The sequence below is a fragment of the Dromiciops gliroides genome, chromosome 4, assembly GCF_019393635.1.
Source record: "Dromiciops gliroides isolate mDroGli1 chromosome 4, mDroGli1.pri, whole genome shotgun sequence".
NCBI classification, from domain to species: Eukaryota; Metazoa; Chordata; class Mammalia; order Microbiotheria; family Microbiotheriidae; genus Dromiciops; species Dromiciops gliroides.
In genome coordinates, this window is record NC_057864.1 from 362,921,039 (window position 1) to 362,945,985 (window position 24,947).

At 35.7% G+C, this 24,947-nt stretch overlaps 1 protein-coding gene across 11 annotated transcripts in view; it reads right to left on the bottom strand.

Annotated features, from left to right (window-relative positions):
• Positions 1 to 24,947, bottom strand: part of PTPRK (protein tyrosine phosphatase receptor type K) — a 756,597-nt gene that overhangs the window by 36,004 nt on the left and 695,646 nt on the right. For 4 of the 11 annotated variants that reach the window (XM_044001287.1, XM_044001292.1, XM_044001289.1 and 1 more), the window contains 10 exons: positions 20,475 to 20,635; positions 18,503 to 18,538; positions 16,769 to 16,780; positions 15,332 to 15,516; positions 11,347 to 11,434; positions 9,250 to 9,326; positions 9,037 to 9,054; positions 6,223 to 6,259; positions 3,899 to 3,996; positions 1,940 to 2,056 (listed from right to left, as the gene is read on the bottom strand). In XM_044001287.1, the coding sequence (XP_043857222.1) occupies positions 1,940 to 2,056; positions 3,899 to 3,996; positions 6,223 to 6,259; positions 9,037 to 9,054; positions 9,250 to 9,326; positions 11,347 to 11,434; positions 15,332 to 15,516; positions 16,769 to 16,780; positions 18,503 to 18,538; positions 20,475 to 20,635 (829 nt within the window). The remainder of the gene's footprint in view (positions 1 to 1,939; positions 2,057 to 3,898; positions 3,997 to 6,222; positions 6,260 to 9,036; positions 9,055 to 9,249; positions 9,327 to 11,346; positions 11,435 to 15,331; positions 15,517 to 16,768; positions 16,781 to 18,502; positions 18,539 to 20,474; positions 20,636 to 24,947) is intronic. The other 7 variants (XM_044001296.1, XM_044001291.1, XM_044001288.1 and 4 more) reach the window with 3 other exon arrangements.

The window sequence follows — 24,947 nt, forward strand, 5'->3', positions numbered from 1 at the left end:
TATCTACTAGAACTGTTAAAGAAAAGAAATAGAATGACTTGAGAGGTCCTAACGATTGATGACACAGACAAAATCAGTTATTAGAAGAATCCTGACTCCTGGGTATTCTCAACATTCCTTAATAATCACACTACTAAAATTCATGTAAAAACAAATTGTTTTAAAATTAATCTATGCGATTTGAGTTTGGATTTTGTCATTTCATAAAGTTCAGATTTTTAATCCCCAGATTCCTCTTGGGTCCTTTAATTTCACATAATGGTATTTTGCCATGTGCTGGATATTCTCATTCTGAACAGCCAGATTTTGACACTTCCCCATTCATTTATTATTTTTATAATTAAGTAAAACTATCCTATTCACCAATCCCCAATTGATTAAAGTGAGTTTTATTCCAAAGTTTGAGTTGAATCCCAAATATTAATGTAGAGTCATACCCTCAACAGGATGTCTTACGCCAGCATCTGAGGCACTGTACCTACTATGCTTGCCTCTCATAGCCACAAGCAGTCCTATTTATCTCACTTGGCAGTGAGGGCTATTTAAAGGGACAAACTTTCTATTCCCTCTGGCTCTTCTACTCTCATTTCTTATTTTTTTAGGGTCATTGAATTGGAAGGGGCCTTAGAGGCAATGTAATCCAACCTCTACTAGAGCAGAAATCCTTTCCCCCCAAATCTCTGACAAAACAGGATATTTTGTTTGAAATTCTCCTTCAGTGTCAAGCAGGATGCTTTCTTTGAAGACCTCCAATTAATGGCAACCTGTTATGCTTCTGGACAGCTCTAATCGTAAATAAGATTTTGGTTCTTACTGAAATTTGTTTTGGGGGGTGGGAAGGGTAAGTGAATTAACTTTTGCTTATTGAAACTTTCTCCTGGTGCTCCTAGTTTTACTTTTTGGGATCAAGTCCAATACTTCTTCTAACTTGCTTCTGGAGTTTGAGTCCCCCTTCTGGTATCACGAATGGCAGAACAGAATTACTGCCTCCTATATTACAAATTCTAAGAGCACAAAGACTGTGTCTTATATAATTTCTATCTTTCTCAGGGCCTAGAACAATGCTCTATACATAAAATGTGCTTAATGAGTTTTTTTCTGAATAATTTTGTGAATGAAGGATAGTTTATAGTTAACTCTTTTTTTTCTTTTTCTTTTTTATTTGAGGGACAATGAGGGTTAAATGACTTGCCCAAGGTCACACAGCTAGTAAGTGTCAAGTGTCTGAGGCCAGATTTGAACTCAGGTCCTCCTGAATCCAGGGCCGGTGCTTTATCCACTGTACCACCTAGCTGCCCCCATGGTTAACTCTTGAGGAATGTGTTCTTGTGGGGGGGGGTTCACCTGAATTAGAAGGAAATAATTTTTCCCTCATGGAATACACATTTCTATTTCTCAACTGGAAGCTATCTGGCTACACAGATGATCTACTTAAATTTGAACACAATGATCTCCTTAGCAAGGAGAAACTTGCTATTCATAATATGTTAACAGCATGGAACTATCAACACTTTTTGCTTGTATATGGAAATTTTTTTTTAAAGGGAATAGCAGTGATTTCAAAGCAAATCACTTTTTGCTACCATTTTTTTTTTTTTTTTGCGGGGCAATGAGGGTTAAGTGACTTGCTCAGGTGTCACACAGCTAGTAAGTGTTAAGTATCTGAGGCTGCATTTGAACTCACATCCTCCTGAATCCAGGGCCAGTGTTTTATCCACTGTGCCACCTAGCTACCCCTTGCTACCATTTTAAATACAAAAACATTAACTGTGAGCTCCTAGAGCAGGGATTGTTATTGTTTTGTTTTGTTTTGGTTTTTTGCCTTTCTTTTTACTCTCAGCACTTAGTACACATCTGATACATAGTAAATGTTTTATAAACGCTGGTCAACTATTACAGCTGTTTTATTACAGTGATAATTAGATTTTAAGATACTTACCCTTTCCAGGGTGAATGTCCTAACCACATATTCAGCAAGTGGTTCCATTTCTACACAAGTTACTTTGAAGTCACCATAAACTTCAGTATCATCAGGCCAGTACTTATAACACTTAACCTAAATGGCAAATTGAGATAATACGTTAAAGAATGTAAAGGTGAAGACTCTAAGGGTAGTTTATATCAAATGAGATGCTTGAATACATTTAGGAACCTAGATCTTATGATCTGAGGTTCTACTTCTTATCAAGTTTCAATCAAAGATGACTAAGTAGAAACCAACAAGTCATCTGAAATCAGTGTCATCATCTTACAACAGCAATGAGATGATGATGCCATTTGTATATAAGACTGGCAGACTTGGTAAAGCAATGGGATGACATTAGATTATTGAAAAACATCCTATGAAATGCTCAGAAGTCAAAAAGAAATGTCTTGGCCATTGGCTTTTTTTTTTTTTTTTTGTGCAGGGCAATAAGGATTAAGTGACTTGCCCAAGGTCACACAGCTAGTAAGTGTCAGGTGTGTGAGGCTGAATTTTAACTCAGGTCCTCCTGAATCCAGGGCCAATGCTTTATCCAGTGCGCCACCTAGCCACCCCCGGACACTGGCTTTTTAATATGAAGTAGAAGTAATGATTTTTAAAAGCATTGCCTACTATTTACAGAACATAATAGCAAAACTCTCTATTATAAATAGCTTTTCTGTTTTTATTTTTTAATAAAATGTCAACTGACATAATATGGATCTGGCATATATCCCTACTTCTCATGTTCTATTTCAAAATTCATCATTGGCTTCTATGTTGAAAAACCCAATGACCACCTTTCAGTCTTCATCCACCTCAGCTTCTCTGGAGCATCTAACACTGACTATACCTTGCTTCTTCAGCTTTAGAGATGCCACATTCTTGCATTTCATCTCCATCTCTCTAAGTGTTCCTTTTCACTCTTCTTTGATGCCTTTCCTACCTCTCCCCCACTTCCAGAGTTAAGTGGCCCCGAGCATCTGTGTTCTATCCTTTTCTCCTTTCCCTAATCATTCTGTTACTTGGCTATCTTATCAACTTCTATATTCCGACCATTACATCTAAACACATGACTCCCAGATTGATATTTCCAGACCTACATTTCCAAGCTGGAGGTCCCTCTGAAACCTCACACTCAACAGAGCCAAAACAAAGCTTATTATCTTTGTCCCTAAACTTGTCTCTGAAAACTGTTTAAGATTATAGCATCATCATTACCCTAGTCTCTCATATTTGCAATCTTATCTTTGACTTTTCCTTCTTCCTCATGTTTCTTATGCAAACTCTAACTCACCAACATCTCTTTCAATGATCTTTATTCTAGCTACTAACATTATACCTATAAAGGACCTTATTACCAAGTTCATGAAATATTACAATAGCCTCCTATGACTTACAGGTCATCCTTTTTGTAGGCCATCCTGTCACCCCTGCAAACCATCCTTCATACCAGACTAACTTCATCAGGCAATTCTACAGATCTGGAATGAAAGCTCAAAGTCTTTTAATGGCTCCCACTCACCTACTGAATAATATCTGAACACCTATTCTGGGCATTGGAGGCTCTCTACTCCCTAATACTTCAGCCTCCTTTAACACTAATCTACTCTGTATAACTAATGACCATATAACATATAACTCCATATAACATCCTCCCCTGGACATCCCCTCTGTGCTTTCTGTCTTTCTGCCTTTACTTATACAGTTCCATGTCTTTTTACATACTTTGTCTGCTAAAATGCTTTAAAGTCCAAATGAAAGGTGACCTGCTTCATGAAGTCTTTCTCCCTTTGATCTTCATAAAGTACTTGGTCTGTATTCTTTTTATGTTCTTATACATGTTACTTATTTATGTATCTCCACTAAACTATAAGAACAATATGCTATGTATTAAGTATTAAATTGTTAGGGAATTAAAAAAAAATTGCTTACTCGGCCAACTTCAACTAAATTTGTAACCATTACAATGCAGGCCGACTGCTCTTGCCAGATCATCCTCCAGAAATCATAAACTGTCTCATGGACTGGACCTACAAAAGAAAGTAATCAATCAACCAAAAGCATTTATTAAGCCCTTACTTTGTGTCAGTCACTATGCTAAGTTGTTGGGAATAATAAGAAAAAGCAGTCTCTCCTCTCAAGGAGCTTACATTCTTTTTTTTTTTTTTTTTTTTTTTTTGGTAAGGCAATGGGGGTTTTGTGACTTGCCCAGGGTCACATAGCTAGTAAGTGTCAAGTGTCTGAGGCTGGATTTGAACTCAGGTACTCCTGAATCCAGGGCCGGTGCTTTATCCACTGCGCCACCTAGCTGCCCCAGGAGCTTACATTCTAATGGGCAAAAGAGCATAAACTTAAAATGGCACATACAAGATAAACACAGTTTGAGGGAAGGCAGAGTTAGAGGAGATGGCACAAGGACCTTAGGAAACTAGGAAAAAAATACTGGAGGAAGTGGTGTTTGAGCTGATTGAAGGAAGACAAGTATTCTAAGAGGCAGAGATTAGCAGAGAGAACATTTTAGGTATGGGGGACAGTCAGTACAAAGGCCCAGACATGGAAGAAGGAGCAACCTATGTGACCAGTATGTTTAGTATACAGAGTACAAAGAAGGGAGTAATGTGTTAAAAGTTTGGAAATGGGGGAAGGTACCAGTTGTGAAGTGTTTTAAATCCCAAATGGAGGAGTTTATATTTGATGATAAAAGTAATAGGGAGCCATTCAAATTTACAGAGTTGGGGTGGGGCCACATGGGCAGACCTACCAAGGCAGGATTGAAATAAGGCGGATATCTGAATTAGAAAGTTATTGTAAGGGGCGGTAGGTGGCGCAGTGGATAAAGCACCAGCCCTGGAGTCAGGAGTACCTGAGTTCAAATCCGGTCTCTGACACTTAACACTTACTAGTTGTGTGACCCTGGGCAAGTCACTTAACCCCAATTGCCTCACTAAAAAAAAAAAAAAAAAAAAAGAAGAAAGTTATTGTAAGAGTCCAGGCTCTGAAATAATATGAGCATTCAGTATTTTTGTAGTTAATGAAGAATACAGATATGAAAAAAAAAGGCAGAAAAACACCATATCAAAAGCAATCAGCTACATACAACAAATCGTCAGGAGATGGCATTTAAGTTCACTTTGGGTCAACATAAAGTATTAAAAAAACTGCAACAGAACATACCATTGTTTATCTGCCAGTTCTTTAAAAAGTCATAGACATTATTATTTCCTTTAGTACTTTTATTGTTTCTGTTAGGTCCATGCATTTTCAAATCATCATGAAAAATGTATACTTTCCACTGACAATGAACAAAAAAACCCATAATGCTAATTGAATAAATGCCCATTATTCACAAACAATGCCCATTTGGGGGCTAATGAAGATGCTCTCTTGCTGATAAATGTTCACTCCCTGCAAACACGTTGCTGTGATGTAGTGCACTTAAAAGAGTAAAACTTGAATGCTGTTCATCACTGCCGACCTTTCCAACTTTAAAATGATGCACAATTAAACTAAATTACTCCTGGAGATATGTGGCAATAGTTAGGATATGACCTCTGACAAAGCAGTAAATATTAGATTAGAGCCACCTGCTTCTATTTTCCATAAGACAGATGTGCAGTCTCCCCCCTCCCCTTTAGATAGTCAGTGATCAAGTTGAATAGAAAATTTACACTCCTCCCTGCCTCCACCCCAGACATTTTTACTCTTTTTTTTTTTTTTTGGTGTGCTGCAGTAGTAAGATTTCCCTGATCTTTTCCTTCCTCTCTACAAGAAATACAGGTTGTCAAAGCTCCCTTAGGACCTCTGTCTGTCTCCAGTCTTGCCTTATCTAGAAATGGCAAGAAGAAAGTTTAATATCTTACTATAATGTTATTGGTCTTGGACCAATAAAATTCCCCACAGACAAACTGTGCTTTAAGTAGGCGGTCACCTTATTTGGGATGGGGCCAATTTTAGTTCCCCTTCACTAAGGTGATCAGTGATTCTTTTCCACTGAATTTCTTGGCTAAATGCTCTGTTATGCCAGAACACTAAGGACCACACCATCAATATGGCAAGGTTCTCAGGAACCCCCAGCTCTAATAAACTAACACAAGCTTTCACTTATATTGGTTCCACACAGACAGAGGATATCACTCTGCAGCTGTACAAAAGAATAAAGGACAGGTGTTGCTCTGTGTGTTACACTGGAAATTTGGTGATTCTCTTTATTATCTTACTGTTCTATTATAGTTAAAGCCATAAGGGTTTTAATTTACCTTGGGTCGCAATGTAGTGGCTTGGCCTCTGGTAGCCCTAAAATAGCAAAACAAAGAGGTTATCATTGTGTAATGTTACCAAAAATAAAAGAATGAAGGCATAAGAAAGTATAGAAAACCCTTTATTAAGTAAGGTTAAATAATAAAATGCCCAGAAATGAGTAGTGAACTTTTTATGGTTCACCTTTCAAACTACAGATATATTTTATCTGAAAAGCAAATATAAACATCTGATTAGAATAACATAAAGTAGTCACTGTATGCTGTTTTATGACCCCAATACACTTCATTTTGTTTCATTAAAATAGTCATTTTACTGTGGACTTTATATTCCATTAAAGAGTTTTATGCCTTCCCATTGGTCTGTGGTCACACATCCAACGATAATGGTGTACAAAGATCTCGGTTCTTATTTTATTAGCCCAAAATACATCACGGTGAATTACAAATGGACAAAGACATATTAGAACCATAAAATAATAATTGAACATTTCAATGTTAGAGCTGGACAATGCATGTGTGCATAGAATTAACATCTTGATATATTTTGAAACAACCATTTTCTAGAAATGTGATCATGATTATACCAACTGTATTTGTGCATGTTTATTAGCTTACTTTACACACACACACACAATTATAAACATGCACACATATGGAAGGTTTTTTAAACAAACAACCCTCAACCAGAACAAATACCTTTTTTTTTTAAATGTGTATACACACATTCTCAGGTGAAACATCTGATTTTTCAAAAAAACCAAAAAACCAAACCAAAAAAAAAAAAAACATATTGCAGTGTTAAAAGATAGTTTTCTAACTGTTCTGACATTGGACAAATCCTTGAAGACAAATTCAAAATTAATTTAATCATCACTAAGTGTGGTGGTGGTAAGGTTTGAATTTGTTATGTTTGAAGCACAGAGGCCTGATTAAAGGCTAATATCACAATGGAGAGTATAACTATTTTATGTCTGGGTGTCGGTAGCTCAGCGTAACTGATCAGCTTGTGTAAACTGACAAAGGCTATGTCTACACTGAAACTCTTTGGGAAGGTCTCTGGTCTCCAAAATTTAATGGACCTCAATATAAAATATTTAAGAAGAAACAATCAATACTTTAATTTTAAAAAGCTTTTTGTCCAGAGCAATCTTATCACCATAATTCTACCCATTGCAAATGGACTTATTTTATTTACAATAGATCAATAAAAAGGAAAACATAATAAATATGTAAGGTGATCATTGGAATTCTACTGTCCAGTTCAGTATTTGGTACCAATTGGGCTTTCATCTAAGAGGAATTCTAAATTCAAAGTACCAGAACGCTCTCATTATGACACATCTCACTTATAACACATTATTTTATTTATTTTATTTTTTGCGGGGCAATGGGGGTTAAGTGAATTGTCCATGGTCACACAGCGAGTAAGTGTCAAGTGTCTGAGGCCAGATTTGAACTCAGGAACTCCTGAATCCAGGGCCGGTGCTTTATCCACTGCACCACCTAGCTGCCCCCACTTATAACACATTATTATGGGAAACTATAGAAAATGGTATTATAATAAGGTTCCAGTACATAAGTTATGACAAAATATGGACCTGGGATTAAAATTCTAAATAGGGAAAAGATACTAAAACATTGATTAATTGGGTTTTAAAAAAATAATTTATTGTGAAGAAAAATCTTTTGTTAGCTAAATGTACCATGATGGGGGTTGTAGTTATGTTACAATTTTGGGTAAGACTGGAACACTTAAAAGAAATGTAAATGTGTAATTCACACCCACTATATGAAAATCATCCTATTATTTAGCAATAGGTAGTAATAATTGTAATAAACTAAAGAAGTTTCAGTTCATACAAGTAAATTATCATATTTGACAAAGGAAGTATAAACATAACTCTAACTAAGGAATTTTTTCAAATATCTCTTTCATGGTTACTGAAATCAGCATGCTCAACTTCAGTTGTGATATTTACTTTCAAATGTATTATATACATATATAAATAAAATCACGCATATATATGTATAGTGTGTAAACTGGGCAAACATATTCATTTCAAAAGATTATCAAATTATCCCACAGTTTTTGAATGTAATTTATGTTTATAATCCTATCATCTTTACAAACAGATTGCAATAATTAACTTTTCATTTCTTTTTATAACTTAGCTATAATTTTTAAAAACGGTTATTTGCATGTATACTCACTTATAACTATCATTCTGTAAAACTAAAAGACAATAAGGAAATCTATGCCACACCTAATTGGTCTGTATGGTTTAAATACATTTTGAACATCTGATCTAAGTTTAACTTAATAATTTGATTGTCAGAAATAATACTTTTTCAACAACCACCACCACACTCCATAAACTAATTTCCCCACCCATTTTGTAAAGCGGCAAATAGAATGTGAAACATGAAGTTTCAGCATTACTACTACACATCATACCATCCAGCTTCTCACATAGAGTTTGGGGAAAGGGGTAGAAAAAAAAAGCTAGAAACAAAAACCATCAAGAAATAAAACTCAAATACTTGATGAATTGCAAAGGTGAAACATTTTTACCTTTTTTCCCCCCACTAGAAATAGCCAGGAAGGGGAAGGGGCTAAACTATCTTTTCTTACACAAGGAACAGAAGTCACAGACAAAAAAGAAAGAACAGATATATATTTTATCATATGATGTTAATTGGGTGAAGCATGCAGAGATCAACTAGTAATAGGCATTAGTAAGAACTGTAATTAAGAGTAGATAAAGTCAATATTTAAATAGGGTGCTGTTATTTACATATAGTGGTACTTACATCCCTGTACAGCCAAATCTACAGCCCAAACCAAAGTCAGGTGTGAAAGAAAGCACAACAACGTCAGTGAGTACTAGGACGTAGAACAAGGAAAAGTGTACAGTTTGTTCTTTATTTTTTAAAAGCTAGCAATCAATTTTTAGGTAGAACATGCAAAAAAAGATTCATAATAGAAGTCAACAAAGTTGAAATAAACACAACACGAACACTTACATCGATATAGTTGGCATTGATATAATCAGAAGAAGGATCATCCTCGACAGGCTGCAAAATGACTCTGGAGTGGTCATCTGCATATTTAAAATAACAAAAGCAAGTTGTTAAAATTTCATAATCTCCTAAGACTACCTAGACTTAAGGGCGTCAACGTGAAATGACAACAGGCAGAGAGGAATCACACACAAAGAGACTTCTATGGAAGTCAGTCTTCTTGATAATCAACTATTTGATGAATGGAATCATAAGCCTTTGACTAAGGGAGGGTAGTGAAGTGAGAAGCACACTGTACTTATGAGTCAAATGACTTGGATCTACCACTTATTGGTATGACTGTGGGAATTTTACTTAACCACTATATACCTTTGTCTTTTCTCCTAGAAAGTGAGGAAAATAATAGTTCACTCTCTTACAGGGTTGCTGTAAGGATTAAATGAGATAAAATATGTAAAAGACTTTGTCAAATGTAAAATACCATATAAATATGAACTGTTGTTTTGTGGTGTGTCCCAAAAGTCTTAGCTTAAAATGGCACTAAGACTTTTGGGACATCTCTTTATGGAAATTACCAGTTAGGCAGCTAAGTGGTATAGCAGATAGAGTGTTGTAATTGGAGTCAGGAATATTTGAATTTGAATCCTGCCTCAGACATTACTAGCTAGCTATGTGATCCCAGAGAAGTCACTTAACCTCTCTCAGCCTCAGTTCCCTTATCTGTATATGGGAATAATATTATCGCTAACCTCACAAGGTGGTTGTGAGGATCCAATCTGATTACATAAAGTGTTTTGTAATCTTAAAGATCATAACTTAGCTATAAGTATTGGCTATCATTGTCATCATGAGAACTCTGTGAATGTGTGCATAGATTTTAGTGATTTGCATCCTTTCATCCTTTAGCTACTTTTCAAACTTGCCTAGGAGGAAGCTAGTTGGCTCAGCCAAGCTCTAAGCTTGGAGTCAGGAAGAACGGCATTCGAATCTGGTCTCAGACACGATCTAGCTGTGTGAACTTGGGCAAGTCACTTGACTTCTGTTTGCCTTAATTCACTGGAGAAGGAAATGGCAACCAAGAAAACCCCACCCAGGGTCATGGTCAGACATGACTGAATGATAGAACAACAATGAACTCGCCTAACTATGATGTAATCTAATATAAGGTTTATGTATAATCTGAACTAGGGTAGAAAGGATGAGATAGCAAGAAGTCTACATTAATGGGTGTAGTAAATGGGAACCTGTTATGTCCTGAATTTATTTTAGATGCAGTTAGCATCTAGGAAGTCACCACATTCATAAAATTCTAGTTGCATCAATGCCACAAGGCCACTATAGCCACTTGTACAAATATAAACGTGTTTTTCACCACAAATAAGCAACAGATCTGAAGAGAGAACTACTAATTCTGGCTCCTAATCCCATATAACTGTTAGAAGAGTCTAAAATTCTGAAGCTTCTTTTAGCAACATGCTTTAAATTGTTTTTAAATGAGAATAAGGTGCTCTAGGTTAATTAACAGCTATGTAGCATCTTTGCCTTACCTACCTTTCCCACTGCCTCTATAGTTTCATATGATAATCACTGTATTCTTCCCACGTTTAAATCCTAGATATTGAAACTGAACTTCAGGCCCGAGAAAAGAGTAAGTACCTGATACTAATCTCCATTGAACAATTAGAGTTCAGACACACAGACTCCAAGTAGAATGCTGAAGGCTTGTGGAAAGTACAATACTCCTACCTTGAATATGTTCACTATGCAATACTATAATTTATGTAATCTATGAATGATTTTTTTTATTACCCTGACATTCTCAGTTGTTGAACAGCACCTCCATGCATTTTGGGGAAAACATGAAATCAAACAGCAGGCTATCTCCACTGGGTAAGGAATCTAAGTTGATTTAATTAATGAGGATGATGACAATCATGGAGACACGGCCAATAGCTAATGTGTCTGAAATTAAATGGCTGACTTCCTAACAGATGTGCTACCTTCTGGGATTCTGTTAAAACACACACAGAGGAAAGGCAATTAACAAAATGTGAGCTCCACATGAGATGCATGTTCAGTGAATATGACATGGAAACTTACATGCTATGATGTTTCCATATCGGTTCTTTGTTCTGTTTTGATCTTTTTTAGCCACATCCCAGGATGCTGACTGTCCCTCAAAGAAACTCTAGAGGAAAAAACACAAAACAAAACAAAACAGTCATGAAACAATCTCTCTCTCTGAATTAAGATCATACTGTAAGATCACACATCATTTACAGTATACTAAAAAGAAAAACTGATTTAAAAAATGACTGAAAAATAGTAAATAGCTTTGAGTGTTTAGACCTCAACCTCTACCTTTAGCAATAAAGATGATAATCTTTGTGTGGATGAGCTATAAAAAACTGTAGTTTTAAGTAACAACTATACAACTAAAAATTCATGATACAGAAGAAAATAACTATACAAAGATTTTTGGAAGAGAACAGTATTATATCTGAAGGTTACTGGAAGAGAAAAAACATCAGCTCTTAAAATAGCTAAGAGATCAACAAATTACCTATAAGCTTCCTAATGAAATAATTGGAAAAATAAATTTTTAGACCTTTGCATTTAATTATTTTTTAAAAGAATCAACAAGTTGAATAACACACACACAAATTTTGTATATACACACATGCACTTGAGTCTGTATAAACATATTATATCCCCCCAAAAAATCTTTGAAGCTTATGAAAATGGGAGAGTTCTATCAATAATGATATAAATATTAATAGCAACAACAATAACAATAACAGATAGCATTTATATGGCACTTACTATGTGTCAGACATTGTGCCTAGAACCTTGCAAATATTTTATTTGAGCCCCTGGAAGATATGTACTATTACAGCTGAGGAAACCAGAGGAAAACAGGTTAAATGATTTGCACAATGTCACACAGCTAGTAAATGTCTGAGATCTGATCTGAACTCAGGTCTTCCTGACTTTAGCCCAAGGGCTAGGCTACCTGGCTGCCTTTCAATGGAAGGCATGCATGTGCACTTAAAAAATAAATGTCAAGGGGCAGCTAGGTGGTTCAGTAGATAAAGCACTGGCCCTGGATTCAGGAGGACATGAGTTCAAATCTGGTCTTAGAAACTTGACACTTACTAGCCGTGTGACCCTGGGCAAGTCACTTAACCCTCATTGCCCTGCCAAAAACAAACAAAAAACCAAATGTCACCATTATTAGCTTGGAACACGAAAGTTTTTACATTAGTTTATTCGACATGTGTAGCTATTTACAAGGTGTATAGGGCTGCTACTTGCAAGAAAAGCTAAGCTTCATTTAACACAGGAAATGGGGTCTTTGAGATCAGGTGTACACAGAAATCTGTATAGAATGAGCCCAAGATATTTCTGGAGAGAGAGTTTACCCCTTCAGAATTAGTTGGTTATCATAACTTATTTCTTCTAGTAGTATGAAATAGCCAACTGAAATACTTTAAAACAAAAGACTTCAGTACCCAAGAAATCTGCACATAAACTGGAGATTGTTGTTTTTAATGGTCTTGACAAAGTTGGCAGTATTCAGAACTTTTTTTCAACATTAAATTAAGTAGTATTATAGCTTTACTCGAAACATGCAGGAATTTTTCCTCTTTCTTCTTAATTGAGTACTTTTTGGACAATGGAAAAGTGACAAGGAAGGCTTTTTCACACTGGCCATATGGAGACAATTTGGCTCTATCACTTAAATTATTTCCTAGGTATTTGAAGTCTTAATATTTTACTTAAGACAGGATGATTCCTACATGGTGTAAGAGGCTAAAATTCTAGCTATACTATCTAAAATCTAATGAGTGGTCGCCAATAAATTATTAGCTTTAGCAAGAGTTAGACTTTTAAGCATTTATTAAGGAGAATAAGAATTTGGCGAACAGAGAGAGAAAGGCCTAGATTCAGCTGTCTCTCTCGGGGAGCCAATGTCTCCAGCTCCTCTCCCCCCTGAGGTCCTCCAGAAAAAATCCCAAGAGAGCAAGTCTCGCCTCTTTTATAGACAGTACCCACAAGCAAACATCACTTCCTGACGCCAAGGAAAACCGCATGGTTTACCCTCAGACACCTTCTCCTCACGGCTGAGCTTTCCTACAATAGCTCTCCAACAGGTGGCATCACTCCAAACGTTACAATGGGATAGAGAAGTAAGAATTGCTCACAGCCCATTCTTCATTTATAAGTGCTTGTTTTCTAGGCCTACACCACTCTTGTTTTTTCATGTTGGGCAAGAAACAGATGATAAGGAGGAATTTAGAATAAAAAAATGGGTTTCTTATAGCCTTAGTTTCTTTACCTGTCAAATGAAAGATAATAATACCAGACCTGCCACACAGGTTTGTTAAAAGATCAAATAATAAAATATATTTTAAAGTAATATTGTAAATTGTGCTCTTCATTTTAAATGATGACAACAATGGGGCAGCTAGGTGGCACAGTGGATAAAGCACCAGCCCTGAATTCAGGAGGTCCTGAGTTCAAATCTGACCTCAGACACTTAACACTTACCAGCTGTGTGACCCTGGGCAAGTCACTTAACCCTTATTGCCCTACCAAAAACAGACAACAATAATGATGATGATCTGATTATGGGCAATAAAGTAGCCATTGCAAATAGTGTGCTTGGGATAGATAGCCTATTGAATTAAAAAAAAGCAAAGGTCCTGCAGTGAGTAGAGACCTGGTCTTGAATTTCAGCTGTGACATATACTAGTTATGGCACTTTAAGTAAATCACTTAATTTCTCTGGATCTCAGTTTCCTCATTTCTAAAAAGGGATAATCATGCTAGTGTTACCTATTTTATAGGGGTGCTGTGAGAGAAGAGTTTTAAAACCCAAAGAATCTGAGAAATGTGTTATTCCTATTATTAGTATTAATTCAGCCAACTTATCAAAGAAAGACTGAATAAAATAAATTTATGTGTAAGTCATTGAGTATGCAAAAGCATTTATTCAGGGCCAGCTAGGTGGCTGACTGGATAAAGCACCAGCCCTGGATTCAGGAGGACCTGAGTTCAAATCCAGCCTCAGACACTTGACACTTACTAGCTGTGTGACCTTGGGTAAGTCACTTAACCCTCATTGCCCTGCAAAAAAAAAAAAGGTAAAAAGCATTTATTCAGTACTTACTGTGTACCAGGTACTAGAGATTTTTAAAAAAAGAAAAGAAAAAATCAGTTCTGTCCTCAAGGAACTCACATTTCAAAGGGTAAGACAGCATGCAAACAACTCTGTACCTCCAAGGTATACATAAGGTACAGTGGAGGTAACCTCCAAGAAAAGGCACCAGTATTAAGGTGGACTAGGGAAAAAGGTTTCTTGTAAAAGGGTAGATTTTAGCTTGAGACCTGATGCTGTATCATCAATAAGGCCCATCAGTAAGGGATGTCATAGAGGAGATTCCTGTTCAGGTTTGGGCTAGATTAGAAAGATTTTGATGTATCTTTCACCTCTATGCTTCTGTGTTCAAAGTTATCAACTGGCTTTTTTCCAAATGGGTATTTTGAAACTTTAATGGCAAACAGGAACCAAAGACCCAAATTAGGGTTCAAGTTACTCAAGTAATTTTAGCAAATAAAATTTGAAAAAAAAATTAAGTCAAAGATTTCAAAAGTCCACGTAGCTTTAGACCCACGAGAAACCTCTGCTTCAGCCTTCAGAGCCTATTTCAGCACCGTTTATTATTGGTTTGGTTTTTTTTGGGGGGGTGGGGGGGTGGGGGGAGGTTGTTTTTCCATTCCCAGTACTTGGAACGATGCCTGGCACATAGCGGTAGGTGCTTAATGAAATATTTGTTGATTTGATTTGCTAATGATATTCATATTTTAATCTTCCCTGTGGTATACTGCACACCACTACCCCTGGTCTCTTTTGCCATACTTCTCCATAGCTAACTCATCAGCCTGCATTTGCCAAAACAAACAAACACACAAATGAACGAACAAATGAACAAACAAATAAATGAATGAATGAATGAGTGAATGAATGAACAAATAAATAAACAAAAATAATGATAACTTTAAAATTCACTCAGGTTTTTACCTCATATTCCTCTTTGAATCCATAGCTGTCTGATGTCTTCATGAGATTAATATGCTGTAATAAGTCTGCCACCCTGATGGCTGGGTGCAACTGTCCAGTCTGGTATGGAGACTCAGTCCCCTCACAAAGATAGCGAGGTACATCAAGGAGACGACTGGACTCTGCTGGAGCACTGTGGTTCTCATCTAGCATTTTTACAATGCAGAGGATTTAAAAAGAAAACATCATTTAGTAAATATTAAGAACTGTGAATTCTGGATTCATCATATCCCATAAGGAAACAACCATCCCATAACAGAGCAGCTGGGTGTCAGCCCCACAAAACTCCAGGCCTTTGCTTTAGCTCCAGGTGTGAAGTGAAGATGTATTAATGCAGAAGTCAGTAAGGTATCAGTACCAAGTACAACATGATATTGAACCTGCTTAAAAATTATGAAAATTAGATTTACATAAATTCTCACTCATTTTTTCCTCTTTACTGAAGTCATACAAACGTTGGTCATGACTAAGCTTAGCCTTTTTTTTCACCTAGGCAAGTGGGCCACTTTCTACTCTACCTTCTCTTCTACCCAGTAAGGCACCTAGACCTTATAGCTTCATGTTACTCCTTGCAAAACTCACACCCCACAAGCTGAAACTTACCCATTTCATCATACACATGAGGTCCCAAGACCTGAGCTAAGTTACCAGAACACTAACTTACGCTGATAGAGGGAGAAGGCTGGAGGGACCATTCCTATATAATATGCACATTTTAACTGGTCTTTTGGAGATAAGACTTCTAGCTTTTCCATGAAGCATTTTCTTTGGCTATTTTGCTTTTGTGGACGTAAATATGATTCAATTGTATCAAAGTATTACAATGAACCCAAATACTTCAAAAGAATAAATACCAGGGCACTTTACCCTCCCCAAAACTTAACATCAAAAGCCATTTGACTGTGCATGCAATCCCTTAACATATAGTTTAGGCCAAAAAGGAAAGAAGAATAATTTAATAGTTCAAATAATTTTAAAAAGGTAAAATGGAATGTAGCTGGTGAACCATGGGCTACCCATAGGCATGTATAAACATTGGCTTGTTGCTGCTGAACAGTTAAATATTTCTGATTTTAAACAACCCTGTAAGTAACCTAGAATGTGCAGTTAATGCATCAATATCACCAATCCTACTTATGACTCTATCCAAATAGGAAACAGACCAGGCTGTTTCTTTTGTACTAATCTTGAATAATGTAATATAAAAAGCTGTGCCAAAGATTCCTAAAACTGTCACACATGAATTCTTAATCTCAATACATTTACACTTCAATTAACCATGTAATAATAAGATTGACAAGTACCAATCATTTTCTTGTTACACATACTTAAGAATATGCATTTAAAATATTCTTATGTTTTACACAGGCTTTCTGCATTGCTTTGCAATACACTTACCAGTAATAGGGACTTTAACCCAATGAGGCAGTAAAACGCACACAAAAACACAAAAGCATGAATCAATATTAAAAATCCCATATTGAATCATTAAACAATTATTAATATTAAGAAATACTAATCTTAAGAAATATTTGAAAACCATTTTAGGCTTCTAAAATACAAAATTAAGCATAATGCAACACTCCCCTACCCTCAAAAAACCCACACATACACAACCTTCCAGGATTCTAGTAACAAAGAAAATGAAATAAAGTTTGAACATTGCAATTAATTAAAATTTTAATATTTTTTAAAAGTCACTATTAAAATTTTTTTCAACTAGTATGTCTTTTGAAAATAAATGAAAATACATGCATACATTGCTAATACTCTCAGCCCCCTAGGATCAGCTTTGCACTGATTTTCCTTAAGCCTATTCCGTAGGTGGCAATTTGACCTAAAGAATATTACTCTTATAACACTGACAAATCAGGTAACTAAGGTTGTAGAAAGATGTTTACTCATAGAGTTTTATTTCCTGATTTCACAACGATGCAATTCTTTATTTAACCTCCTTCCTTCTTGGAATTACAGATCTGTTGCTTAGGGGTAGCAGGCAGAAGCAGGACATGTCCTGATGATATGTACACAGTATTCCCTAGTATAATCATCATCACAGAAGTCAAAAGACAAAAAGAAATATGAAGATTTCTGCCTATCAACCACTTGGTTAGAATATATCTATTCTGTACATAGAGTAATAACTATATAATTATTTTTATGTTGGATTATGGAAAGGAACTTTTTGCTTAATCAAATTTAGGTTCTATTCAAATGAACAGTTATTAGGTGACTACTTTATGCAAGTCAGAGTGCTGGGCACTGATTTAGTGCCTATTATTCTTATTATTACACGGTATATATGCAGATAGTAAAAAAAACGCTTGAGCTAAAACCAGATTATTGGTTCATGGGAATCCCCTGAAATTATAAAAGGACAAAGTTTTTTTTAATGCATTTAATTTAGCACCATTAAAATAATATTTCTTAGAGCATTCTTTACAGAGGGGAAAAAATAAGCAAAACATCTGTTCAAAACTGCTTGAATGAAAACCTCTGCATACTGTTTAAGGGTCACTTAAAACAGTAATTTTCATATGCAAAAATTCACAAAATTTTATTAACCTCATTTGTTTTCCTTTGATATGCAAATTCTCACCTAAAGTAACTTCCCCTATTCACACTGATTAATCATATTTTTCTACTTCAGCTATTTTCATCAGAGTTTAGAAAATCCTGTATACTTTAGATTAAATTTGATAGTTAAATTAATCTCGAAACAAGGTGGTTTTTGTTTTTGTTGTTGTTGTTGTTGTTGGTGGTGGTGGTTTGTTCTAAGTAAAAACAAGTCTTTGACCTCATGGATCACTTAATCTGGATTACCTCTAGAGGCTGGGTGATCTAAATGGATCATGTATTAAAGGCAGTTCATGGCTTAGCTCCAGTTCCTTTAAAACTCAGAGTTAAAGAATATACTGTGATAAAGGTGGCACTTATTCTAATTTTACTGCCATCTGAATTCACAAACTATGGAGTGAGTTGACTCTCACTGCAATGTTTGATAAGAATATGACTATCATCAGAAACAAGCTGCTCTAGGCTCTGCCCTCAATTATTTTGTTGACAGACCCCACAAGCATGCAAAGAAGCACAGTCCATGCAGGAGGGGATGATAAGGGACTAGGTCCTCACCTAACACAGCAGTTGGCACAAGTGGATCATTGGGCACTGCAGGGAAACAAAGCTCATGAAAAAATATGTTACCCTCAATTTTTGGTTTTTATCCCTTGATCTTTCCTTTTTTCCCCCTCCCTCCCTCTTTTTTTTCTTTCTCAGTTCCTTTTTTTTTTAAAGGGATCATACTCAAAAAGAAAAGACAGCTTAATTAATGTTCTCTTAATTAATATGGCCTACAAATTTAAAATTCAAATGTCCATTTTGGGCATTTCATAGTACAAGGAAAGGGGTATCAGTTATTACCATGCATTATATTGCTCACTTGGAAAAACAAAACCATGACAGCTAATTAAAGACCAGGAAGCTATACATTACTATTATAAGGATATTTTTATTTCCTAAAGAAGTTGGGGACTTTGTACATTTCCACTCCATAGTATTTTCAGAAATAACTCTCCTGACTGGGAATCAGCAAGTTTGTGGAGGAAATTGTGCTGAATTGGGAATCAGATCAACTGGGTTTGACTCTAGCTCTGTAACTTGTTATCTGTATGACCCTGGACAAGTATCAACCTCCTTAACCTTGGTTTCCATATAATGAGGGGAGTTAACCAGATGATCCTTAAGGTCCATCATAGTTTCTAATTTTTGATCCTATGATGAAGGGAAAAAAAATTGTTTAGACTGTGAAAAAGTGGTACTCCATTTAACCCCATTCCTAAGCTTCTAATTGGCTATCTTTTTCTGTTGCCACTGACCTCTTAAGCTGGGTAACAAGGCATGGATGTTCACATTAAACAACAACTAGATGTTGGCAATGTGCCACTTCTAACCCTTTATCAAGCTTCAGAGAATTGGGAGGAAAGAAGGAGGTTTAAATTGATCAAACAGTAATAAAATGGTGGAGAAAATGATCTGCCTGTCATTTCAACAAAACAAATTTTCAACAGCAATAGGATTTTCTTTTTTCCTTTATTCTTACAAGATAGTGAAAAGCTAGTGAAATGGTTCAAAATAGTTACTCTTCAATTTAACTTAAGTTCTGAAATGAATCATTTAATACTTCTAAGTTATAATTCAGAGTATGTGAACATGAAGGAATATAGCAGGGCACAGAGAGGTAGTCAGAACCGAAAAATTTCTGCAAACTAAACATTTCAAAAGTAATCTTCCTCCCTCTGAAAAGATACAAAGATAAACCTTACAAATACTTTATGCTCACGATGATACTCCTACATCATTCTACAAAAGCAAAGAGAATCTTACAGTTTCTTTTTTCATAAAGGCCACAAATTCATAGGCAGAGTGAAGGACAAAGTTTAAACAACAAAATTCCTAAATCCCCTAAGATAATTGTACCTTTGGACAAGATGCTACATATTAAAAATGAAATATCTATACTAATCTGGCTACTTAACTTTCCAGTCTGTGATTTTACATAGAAGCATTTAAAGGGGTGGTAATCCCTACACTGACTCATAAACTTCCCCTCCAATACATGAAAGGATTCAGGTCTTTGCAAAGGGAAGTACAAATGCTAAAGTGTGACAACTATGTTTTGTCAGGAAAAACAAAACAAAACAACAAAAACCTCAGTCTGGCTACATAATTAAAATTGTCCCCCACAAGTTGGAAATTTGACTTGAAGGATGATTGCTTCCTCAGATACAGTGCATTTTGGGGGGGGTGGGGGTGGGGCAACGAGGGTTAAGTGACTTGCCCAGGGTCACACAAGTGTCTGAGGCTGGATTTGAACTCAGGTTCTCCTGAATCCAGGGCCGATGCTTTATCCACTGTGCATCTAGCTGTCCCCATAGTGCATCTTGAGGTTAAACCTAACACACTTTCAACAAGACTTTGACATGAGAAATATTTTTAAATGTGTTCATCACTTCTGATAGGAACTGCTCTAAACCAAAATGTACAGCACTTAGGAAAGCCAAAAACCACTTCAACAGCTTAGTAAAATTCTTACCCAAGTACTTACATCGTGGGCTAAAGTTATGAGAATCCATGAAGGTAATGGAAAGTGGGTCCTCTGCATGAAGAGTGCTCTGATCTGCATAACTCCTATCCATTGCATTTACCATGTGTGTCATCTCCTGGCGGGTGTTCCCCATGGCATCCTTGCGTTTTTTAGCAAGCTTGCTGTCAAATCAACATATTAAAAGGAACATGTTAGTATACTATTGAAGAGAAAACTAGCATTACGTAACTCAGGACAGCCTGGGAATAAAGATGTAGAAGAAGCTTGTTGGATATAAACACTAGTGGCAGTGGAAATTCCAAAAAAGTGAGGTTGAGATATGTACATTAATACTTCTTAATTGCCACAAAAAATTCTACTTGTGCTATATTGAAATTCCGATATCCCTCAACGCCTTTAGTCTGTCATATTTTTTTCTCCCTACACACCCCTTTTATGTAATTAAGGTGCTAAAGGGCATAACTATATTTTACTAAAAATAAGCATAGAAACTCATGAGACTCCTCAAGTTGAATTTAAGTTTTGCTGTTCTCCTGCTGGGTAGTTAATTCCTATGATCTACTTAAAGGTTTTCCTATAGGGACGAACTTAATGATTGCTTCTTCAAAATTATTTACTAAGAACACCCAAAAATATTCACAGAATTACATTTTGTATTTTTCATGCTAGGCACTTCTATCTTCAGTTAAATGCATGAAGATCAACACATATGACAACAATTACTTTGTCTGCTAAATGGTCACAAAACATTTAGGACCAGTAACTACTCAGTGAAGCCTAAATAAGCACTAATCCTTAGCCTCAAAGACAGTGCATTCAAAAGCGCCTTTAAAAAGTCTAGGAGAATTCCAGACATGTATGGCATAGTTAAAAATAGATATTTTTACTGAATTCATATTCAGTAGATACTGAATATGAATTCTGGAAATATTACATGACATGCTCGAGGTCACGCAGGTGTAGCTGGGATTCAAACTAGGCACTATGACTCCCCAAACAGCAAACAAACATATTCCAGTATTCATGATTAAAATTTTCCACTTCAAAAACTATTGATGATTGAAATACTGGAAGTGTTTCATTTGATTTAGAGACTAGCAGTGTTAAAAATCTTTAGCATTTGGAAAGTGATGCTTTTATTTTATATGGCAAGTAAACTACATAACTAGCTAGCTAATCCTGTGCAAAAGGCAAGTATATAAAATTGTACAGTCACCCTCCCCATCCTAATGATATGGCCTACCTGGACAAAAAGAGGAATATTAAATATGTTTTCCAAATCTTTCAGCTTTATGTACTTGAGGCAAGTCCATCAGAGGTCCTGCCTACTATACTATGGTGGCAATAAGGATAAAAATTAATAGTTCTTTATAAAAGTTCTATGCAAATCATGCCATGATAGATTTATTAAAAATAGATCCAAAATATTCAAAATCATAAACAATTTAAATGTGATGGCAAAAGTAATCAAGGAATCTAGTGCTAGGCAGCACTAGACAGCAAAGATTTTGTTTTCTACATTCTTTTTAGTACCAAGTATGATAACATTTGCCAATTGTGGGAGGTTGATATTTGATACTGGTGTTTCTTACATGAATGCTAAATGTCTAAAGATCATTACTGACATTCAGTACTCTCAGGAGCTCTACCAGCACAGAATCCAAAGGGGACTGTATCTTCCCAAAGTTATAATACCAACCCCCAGAACTGAATCATAGAATGGCCACTGTCCATAACCCATGATGGTCACTGGTTGCTTTGGAGTTGTTAGCTGCCTGAAATGCTTCAGGTACAGAAGAAACTTAAAGGGCCACCAGGGAAGTTTTTCAATAATTTTATATTTTAGTGAACTGTATATGGCTTTTGAGTGACAGAATAATTGAGGTTAGGTAACTCATGAATTAAAACAGTGTAATTGCCTACTTTCTGTTTTGGATAAAAGTCTTATTAATATGATGAGAAATATTTTTTCTATTGGTATATCATTTAATGGATCATGGTAGAAAGCTATTGCTTAGTTATTTCGGCTAAATTTCATTGGCTGTAAATTAGGTAAGAGGCAGAGGTGCAAAAGCAGCAGATTAAATATTGGTCCATCAAGGAAAGAAATGTATTACAATTTTTTAAAAAACCTTAGTAATAACTTGAAACACCTCACGCATGTATATCAACTTTTATTTGCCCATCTCTTTGACTAAAAATTGGCATTTTATCAAATTTCAACTTTGAAATTTAAGAAAAATAAAATTATTGATAAATGAGCATGTAAAATAGTACATGGTGGGTAATGACATATGCAAGTAAATGGCAAAGAACATTAACCACATCCTCTGAGACATGTGTTTATGATGTATAGGGGAAGAATGACTTGACCAAAAATGTATGTGGCCTTGAAATTTGGGGTGTTTTTTTTTTTAAAATGAAAGCAATAGACATGTTGAATATGGCTAGTGCTGAATAAATTGAGGGAATAACAGTAAAGTATGGAACTTTGCTTGAACACAAGGATAATTGATTTGCATTTCTCTATTGATGGATAATGAGAAATGATGACTATGTCAATGGGTGACAGCTGAAAAAACTTTTATGGCACAGATCAAAGACTGATATATTAGATTCACAAATCTGGATTACTTGACAAGCTATGTGTCCCCATAACTTTGTTCTTATACCTTGTTCCCCACAACAACCCTGTGAGGTAGGTTTTTATTTACCTTATCTTATATTTGGAAAAAAAATGGCACTAAACTTAAGTATTTCTGGTCTAGAAAACAGTTTCTCAAAGTACTTCTGATGATGGCTTGCTATTATATCATACTCCAGTTTTCTCTCCTTCCCTTTTCTAATTCAATCTCAGAATTTTCAAAATGCCCTCTCCAATTCATATTTGATTTGAAAGTTTTGTGCTCTCCTCTGTATATTTTTAGTGGATTAAAATTTTTACTATGTCAGCCTTTGGCTAAATTGAAGGAGTTGGGGAAAGAAGAATGTGTGTCTCTGCTTTCTTCAATACTGGTCACTTACACCGTATAAACACTCTCCATCAGTGATAATCAGAAACTCACCTATATGTTATAGCAGTAGTTCCCTGGGGCACTGTGAACTTAACAGACGGGATCATAGTCACAGAACCAGTGTGAGTTAGAGGCAATACGTGAACCCAGGTGTTCCTGACTCTAAGAGAACCCCTCTGATTTAATATAATTCGAAAATGACAAAAGAATTTATAACTCAATTATATATATATATTAGTGAGGCAATTGGGGTTAAGTGACTTGCCCAGGGTCACACAGCTAGTAAGTGTTAAGTGTCTGAGGCCGGACCTGAACTCAGGTACTCCATCCACTGAACCATCTAACTGCCCCATAACTCAATTATATTAAGCAACATTTTATAGCAGAGTTCTATGACAAAGCAGTCTTATGATAAATGTCAATAGATTTTTAAAGCCTATTAGCATATTATCCTAACTGTGGATAGTCAGTTATATTATTGTGTCAACTATGTTCTAAATCTATAATTGGTTTATATGAAGGGTATTGATAGTCATATCTAAATACTCATTAATTCCTTACATGTTCAATACTTACTTGCACTAAGAAGAATCTCTCTATATAATCTGAATTTCTGGATAGTTAAGCAATTCATTAGGCAAGTACTTTAGGGTGACTAAAGTGTACATGGCTTTTATTATCTAGCAAAGCATCAAAAACATAAACCTATGCAGGTGGGTGTATTAGTGGGAAAAATGTTCTATAGCAGTATTAAATGGTTGGCTTTGTGAACCATTATTTAACAAAAGAAATATCATTCATCACAATAAACTAGAAGCTATTTCAGTTTATAAAAGATTGCTTTAACTCTTTTCAACAAAGTCAAATCTTTAATCACCTAACTTTTTGATATGCTGCTATCTGGGTTGGTCTACGAAACACAATACTGTGTTAATAATAGTAGCAATCCCAAGTAATAGACTCTATGGGATTATGGTTGCCTTTCCTGAGGACATGATAAGGAAAATACTCTATAAATAATCTTTTATAATGGTTCCTCTTGGAAAGCCAGTCTACAATAGTAAAGTAAAAACTAGGCATGCTTTGAAGCAATTAAATCCTATTTAACTCTCCATAGCTTTCAGGAGACCCTTCAGTCCAAAGATGACACAGTCAGTCCCATGAATCTTTTATGGTCTAAGGTCCCATTCCTAGAGCTAGAAAACCAAAACTGGTGTTAGAGGACATCATATTGTTGTAAAAAGTATTTATACCACGGGATTTGCTCCCACCCCAAAATTCACTTTAATTTGCAATGAATCAACGAGTTCACCCTACCTAAGGCCCCAACAACCCACTACATTTTGCTATTTATTACGATACTATAATCCTGTATATTTTTACATGTATATTCTGATAGATTTGGGTCCTAGACAAATGATACCTCTAATAACAACATACTTTTATCTCCCTAAATTGT